The sequence below is a fragment of the Hippoglossus stenolepis genome, chromosome 11, assembly GCF_022539355.2.
Source record: "Hippoglossus stenolepis isolate QCI-W04-F060 chromosome 11, HSTE1.2, whole genome shotgun sequence".
In the NCBI taxonomy this organism is placed as follows: domain Eukaryota; kingdom Metazoa; phylum Chordata; class Actinopteri; order Pleuronectiformes; family Pleuronectidae; genus Hippoglossus; species Hippoglossus stenolepis.
In genome coordinates, this window is record NC_061493.1 from 1,835,755 (window position 1) to 1,842,338 (window position 6,584).

The 6,584-nt window shown below is 43.3% G+C and overlaps 1 protein-coding gene across 2 annotated transcripts in view; it reads right to left on the reverse strand.

Moving 5' to 3' along the window:
- Positions 1-6,146, reverse strand: part of si:ch73-14h1.2 (putative ferric-chelate reductase 1) — a 30,618-nt gene extending 24,472 nt beyond the window's left edge. Inside the window, exons 1-8 of one of the 2 annotated variants that reach the window (XM_047342143.1) lie at positions 6,029-6,146; positions 5,908-5,934; positions 3,610-3,814; positions 2,513-2,590; positions 2,241-2,317; positions 1,892-1,989; positions 1,680-1,770; positions 701-772 (exon numbers count right to left, since the gene is read on the reverse strand). In XM_047342143.1, coding sequence (XP_047198099.1) covers positions 716-772; positions 1,680-1,770; positions 1,892-1,989; positions 2,241-2,317; positions 2,513-2,590; positions 3,610-3,814; positions 5,908-5,934; positions 6,029-6,112 — 717 coding nt within the window. In that variant the 5' untranslated portion in view covers positions 6,113-6,146 and the 3' untranslated portion in view covers positions 701-715. Of the gene's footprint in view, positions 1-608; positions 773-1,679; positions 1,771-1,891; positions 1,990-2,240; positions 2,318-2,512; positions 2,591-3,609; positions 3,815-5,907; positions 5,935-6,028 lie in introns of those variants that run through there. The other variant, XM_035171595.2, reaches the window with a different exon arrangement.
- Between the last annotated feature and the right edge of the window lie 438 nt (positions 6,147-6,584).

Sequence of the window (6,584 nt, forward strand, 5' to 3'; positions counted from 1 at the left end):
TTAAAGAATTCAAATCAAATAAGAAAAAGACAAAAACTATTTTAAAATGTTCTGCTCATTAAAAACATAATTTGTGGTTGCTGAAAATCTCAAGAAAGGATTTTTAATTTCCACCAACAGCCACACGAATCACTTACATCATTTCAAAGCTGCATCTCAATGGGCCTGCATCCTTCAGAGGCTGAACTGAAATGAGACAGGGTGGCCTGTTCATTTGCAGCCTTTCCAGCCCTTGTTGCGTCCGTAGCTATGGTGACCCACTGCCACTGTACTGTTTCATGGAATTGAAGAAGGTTGTCACCATATTCTCTCTTTTGTAAGCATTTCATCACCAGTGCACAATGGATCCTGAGGTCGGCCTGAGATCCACCTGTTGGATCCCTTGTTGCTCAGGAATAAAAGGACAGATTTCTCTGCGACATTTGAAGAAGCATTTGAAAACAGACAGCTGAGTCACAGTGCTCTGACGCATCTGTCTTCAAACGCAGTAAATGCAGCCTCCAGGATGAAGCCTCCAGGATGAAGCCTCCAGGATGAAGCCCCTGAACTGAGACACAGCTGATCTGCACCTTCAAAACTTCTGGACATTAGAAAATGAAGTGAAACTCTTCAGCTTGACAAAGAAACCTTTTATTGGTCATGATGGGCAGCCATGACATGTTTTCAGAAGACAACTACTGTTGATAAGGATTCTGTGTGCGTGTGTGTGTGTGTGTCAGCAGTAGGCAGATAGACTCAACAGGTTGATGAAGAGCAGAGCTGAGGAGATGACCTGAGGGGAGAGAAACACACCAGCATCACAGCAGAGCTTTGACAGACCAGACACCAGTCAGTCAGTCAGTAGGTCAGTCAGTGAGTCAGTCAGTCAGTCAGTCAGTCAGTGAGTTAGTGCATGAGGGGGTCAGTGAGTCAGTCATTCAGTTAGTGAGTGAGTCATTCACTGAGTCAGTCAGTGAGTCAGTGAGTGAGTGAGTCAGTGGCAGTGAGTGAGTGAGGTCAGACAGTGAGTCAGTGAGGGTCAGTGAGTGAGTCAGTCAGTGAGTCAGTGAGTCAGTGAGTCAGTCAGTGAGTGAGTGAGTGAGTGGGCAGTGGGTCAGACAGTGAGTCAGTCAGTGAGTCTGTGGGTCAGGAGTGAGTCAGTCAGTCAGTCAGTGATTCATTCAGTCAGTCACTGAGTCAGTCAATATCAGTGGTCAGTCAGTCAGTCAGTCAGTCACTGAGTGAGTCGTCAGTGAGTCAGTCAGTCAGTCAGTCAGTCAGTGAGCTGAGTCAGTGAGTCAGTCAGTGAGTCAGTCAGTCAGTCGGTCAGTCAGTGAGTCAGTCAGTCAGTGAGTCAGTAGTCAGTCAGAAAGTCAGTCAGTCAGTCACTGAGTCAGTCAGTCAGGCAGTCAGTCAGTCAGTCAGTGAGTCAGTCAGTCAGTGAGTCAGTGAGTCAGTGAGTCAGTCAGTCAGTCAGTCAGTCAGTCACTGAGTGGTCAGTCAGTGAGTCACTGAGCACTGAGTCAGTCAGTCAGTCAGTCAGTCAGTCAGTGACTGAGTCAGTCAGTGAGTCAGTCAGTGGCAGAAAGTCAGTCAGTCAGTCAGTCAGTGAGTCAGTCAGTCAGTCAGTCAGTCAGTCAGTGAGTCAGTCAGTCAGTGAGTCAGTCAGTCAGTCAGTCAGTCAGTCAGTCAGAACTTACTCCAGCTGCAGAGTTTCCACTGCTGTCCAGTCTCAGAGAGCTGCTGTTGAGTTGAACCCAGAATGTTGTGTAGTCCTGAACCAGAGTGGCACTGCAGCCATGTGAACAACACCAACAGGGACATGAAACTGAGTGAGAATCTGATTATTGTCTGGATGAGGAAAGTGTATCATCAATCCTCTGTGTGTGTGCGTGGGTGTAACATGGTCTACCTGAAGTAGATATCGCCAGAGCCACTGTTGCGAGGAGCCTCCCAGGTTAGCTGGACCTTCTTCTTCTTGGCTGCTGACGCCTGACTAACAGTTGAGTTCTGCACACGCACATGCGCGCACACACACACACACACACACACACACACACACACACACACACACACACACACACACATACACACCCACGTTTTTGTTGATATATTCAAAAGAAAATGTTGTATTTATTATAAAATGTATATTAATTTAGTCGATTATGAAGAGAGGATCTGCTAATTGGTGATTTTATCACCAAGAGGACGGCCTCAGGATGTTGTCATGTTCAATCAGTCAAGAACCAGCTCACACATACCTCCATGTTTTGACAGGCGAGTGCCCTAAACAGGCTGGTGTCAATGTTGGTGAACTTTCCTACAGGCCACAGCAGAGCTAGAAGCAGAAGAATAAAAAGCTCACTCTGCACTTGTGCAGGGACACAACCTGCATCCTTAGAAACTTTCCAAAATACATAGGGCAATAATTTTAAGGCAGAAGAAACACATATACATATCCACACATACAGTTCATAATGTTGCCTAACTGACAGGGCAAAGAAACATGTTTTGTTCATTGTCATTTCTGTACCGTTTCCCTGTCTGCTCCTGGCCTGTAACAGGAAACCCTGGAACTCAGTGGAGCTGTTCTTCACCACCTCCACCGTCACTGCAAGGACAGAAGTATGGAGGTGAGAGTGGGGAGGGGTGCTTTGAAACATGAGCCAGGCCAACTGCAGACGCTGCAGGGAGAATCCCCCCATATCATACACAAGGGCCTTATGGGTAAAATGAGAGAAGTGTATGTTAGTGGAAAGAAAAGGGCGGAGACGGGAGAAAAGGGAAATTTGGAATTTCTTTGCATCTGAGGCCATTTAATACTGTAAGTGCAAGTACTCCAAAAAAAGAAGATAAACTCAGAGAAATGTGTTAATGACGTCTGACGCTGGAGGAGAAACAAGAGGGATGTGTTGAGGACTGCAGTCTAAGTGAGTTCCTCCAAACGTGACCTCTGACCTCTGATCTATTACCGAACACCAACCCCGGGACAGAGGGCGGGGTCAAGGAGAATTAGAAGGGGAGCAGAAAGTGAAGACGGGGGAAGCAGGAGGGTGAAGAGGAGTGAAGAGAGGAGGAAAGAGTGGAGATGGACACGACACAGCAAATACATTGCATGAACTAAAATTATATAACTGAAATCCCTGTTCTCTCTCTCTCTGCCCCTGGTAGATTAACCCAATCCGACAAACCCCAAATGATCTGTTAATAATGAGTTTTATGACTTTCTGATTCCTCACATGAAATGAATCACATTGAAGTCACACATCTGAGAAGAAAACTATATAAGTGTGTAAATCCACCTCATCTTAGCTACGTGAAGTTTTCAATTGAGCCTTTTTTCCCTTATTTGTTAGAAATAACTTACTCTGCCACCGAGCGTGGTTTCCTGCTGGGAGTGAGTGCTGCTGAGGATCACTGACCAAAAGCAATAATATGCCCTCTGAGCAGCCGACTGGATGCTTACAGACCAGTGAGTGACCAGAGCTGTTTAGCATGCTGACTTATTACATATCATATATCTGAACCATATATTCCCTATTTCTGATATCCTTCCTGATACATACAGTGGAGCACCTGACATCTGACACATAAAGGAACTGATGAGTAGGAATATTGCAGCATTCAAACCTGTAATGACTCCACCAGGCGTGTAGGTGGCGCTAGATGTGGACAGAGTGAATGGAGGGTTACTGGTGGAGGGCTTGTAAGGAGGGTGTACTGGCATCATGTTGCCACAGGAAAATGCCACCGAGCCATTGGGGAAACACACACATTCTTCCACGCAGCACACACACATGAATATGAATAGACACACAGAGGCTGTAGGAGGCATCTGCAACAGACAGGAGACGACGGAGTCAGGTGTTAGTTTCACGTCATGTTGGATTCACGGCTCCAAGCTATGTCCCAGCAATCCTCCCTCCTAACATATGTGTGACACCACTTCCATGTTGAGATACTGATGTTCATTTTAGGCCTTGGACAACAGTAAATCATCAAGGTAACAGCAGTAACATGAAGGAAAGAGCAGACAGGGACACAACTGAAAACGAGAAGCTCGCAGCGATGCAATGGGCTTTGTTGAAAACAAATAATGTAACCACTTCTCAAGAATGTAATAACTCTTGGAAATGCACATTCAGAGGTTCATAGACATTCAGCCCCATCTGGGTTTTATTGAGCGGGCGATGGTTTTGTTCCCAGAGAGTCGATAATATCAAATGCTGCCCAGCTCCTGCTCTGGTTCTGAAAGCTCATTAAACTCGGCCTCAGTCTGCACTGGAAGTGATTAGAGGGTCACTCTGTTTTTATTCTATATTTGCATTAGTCCAGTTCCATTGTGTTGATCCTCACCAGGAGCCACACCCCTGGACTGAGAACCACTATAGACTGAACAATTTTACACCTCAAACCTGTGACCTTTAATACATTTAATAATATTAATGTGATTTTACTTTTACATGCAATAAACAGTGTCTCACTGATGAGGTTTTAATAGTTGTCACACAACAATGGAGCTCTGTGGCACAGAAGGGAAAACTGATAGATTTGAGTCTTTTCAGGAGGAAAAAAGTTTTAACTCATGAGACAAAACAAAGTTAACTTAAGCTATGCTAAAGCTACTTCTGACCACATTCAGCTATTTTATGAAAAAATCACATAAACACTTCATCTCAGTGGGTTAAAAACTATGACTGCAAGAACATTTGACAATGTGACAAATAATTATGATTCAATAACATGGCCTTTAGTTTTTCTGTTTTGGGGTTTGAACAATTTATACAAAAACACACTATTTCACTTTCCCCTGTTTAAAAAGTGTCATTTTTTCCCCCTGACTGAGGATCAAGGACGGATGATGTTGCCTTGTAGAGATTGTTAAGCCCTGTGTTGTGATCTGTGGGCAATACAAATAAAGTTTGATTGATTGATTGACTCTATCACCACCTCTGAAAATGTGAAGAAGTTGTCTACACGTCTCACTGCATTTTTTTGTCACCTAGTAAAACATTTAAAATTCAAATTCTTGAACGTAAAAAAATCTCTTCTAAATGCTCGAACAAACCAGGCCTCAAACTGAACTTTAAACTAAATCCAGAATTCCATCTGTTGCTTTAACAAGAGGACTGACTTCAGAGCACACTGATGTGAGTCTGTGGATGGAAGGAACAAGATCCAGAAATCTGGAAAGTCTATACAGCAGCTTTAATCATCACATCTTCATTACCTGTGTCTTTTTGTCCTCTGGGTAAAATATCAGTGAAATTCAATGCAATTTTATTTTATAGCGTGAAATCATAACATATTATCTCAAGGCAAAACATCAGTGTTGTTATTTTATCATTATGTCAGTTATCAAACTGATGCTGGATTCACTTTACATTAATGCACATTGTCAGTGTCGATATCGAAATGTTGCCACACTGTCACGCTCATTGACTTATTTTAAACCATTGCTCCGCTTGGGGGGGTAACTGACTCACACACATAAGGCATACAGGGAGAGTCCATAAACTTTTCAATAATTAAATTTGTTATAAATATTAACTCCGGTTGACGTCGAGCTTCCTTGTTTTAATATTTAATATCCCACAATTCAAATTCACATAAATCAAAATATTGCTTTTGATATAATTCTTGTAATTTTGATACAGTTTGCTAATATGACTCGAACAGCACTCGTGGCACAAGCAGGCTGCCATTTCTAATCATGTGAAAATAAATGCAACATGAGTAGAAACAATGACAGTGGAGTTGTAGTTGTGTTGTTTGTATTTAGACTGATGATCCTGAATGTTAACTTTACTCCAGTTTTGTTTTAACCAACATAACTGAAGTGTGTAAATTAAACCCGGTCTCCTACATCGAGTGTCTCTCAGCTGCTCTCACTGGACATCAGCTGTGATGTGATGTGGGCGTGCTCACCTTCGCTCTGGAGCTGCTGCTCTTCTCCTGCACACAGACACTAAGATTTGTAAGGAATCCTTCACAGCCACAAGGAAATAACACTTGAACTGTTTCTGAATGTGAAAATGAATGAAATCACCTGGAGCTCCTCTTCCTGGCTGTCTGTAATCCAAAGTGGCTTTTTGTCGAGACCAGTACACACGAGTAATTGGTGTGCGCTCATGTGTGTGATTTAGTTTCACCCGGGAGTTACCCACTGGGATCCCATCTCTTGTAACCATGACAATGATAATTGTGCAAGATAAAGGGGGGGGTGAGTGCTCTAAACAACACATTGGTCAATTATGACGCTTTCCCATACACAGCACAGGGAGCAGGTCATGTTTCTGATAATAGCTTATTTAGTGCTTATTCTTTCAAACAGCACCTACCCATACACCTCCTCTGTTCGGTTCTCAGCTTGAATTACCAGGTTTAAGCTGGTAACCATTGAGCTGTAAGATTTTACATCTCTTTCCTTTGTTATTCAATAGTCTGCCTCCAGATTCTTTACACCACAAGCTGAAGCTTTCTTTCTTCAGGAGGTAGTGGGTTCTATGCATGCACATAAACATGTATATGTAGACGCCGCATTAGCAGTTGGATAGTAGGTCTTAGTCGTCACTATATTAGACCGGGCAAGACTGGCCTGTAAA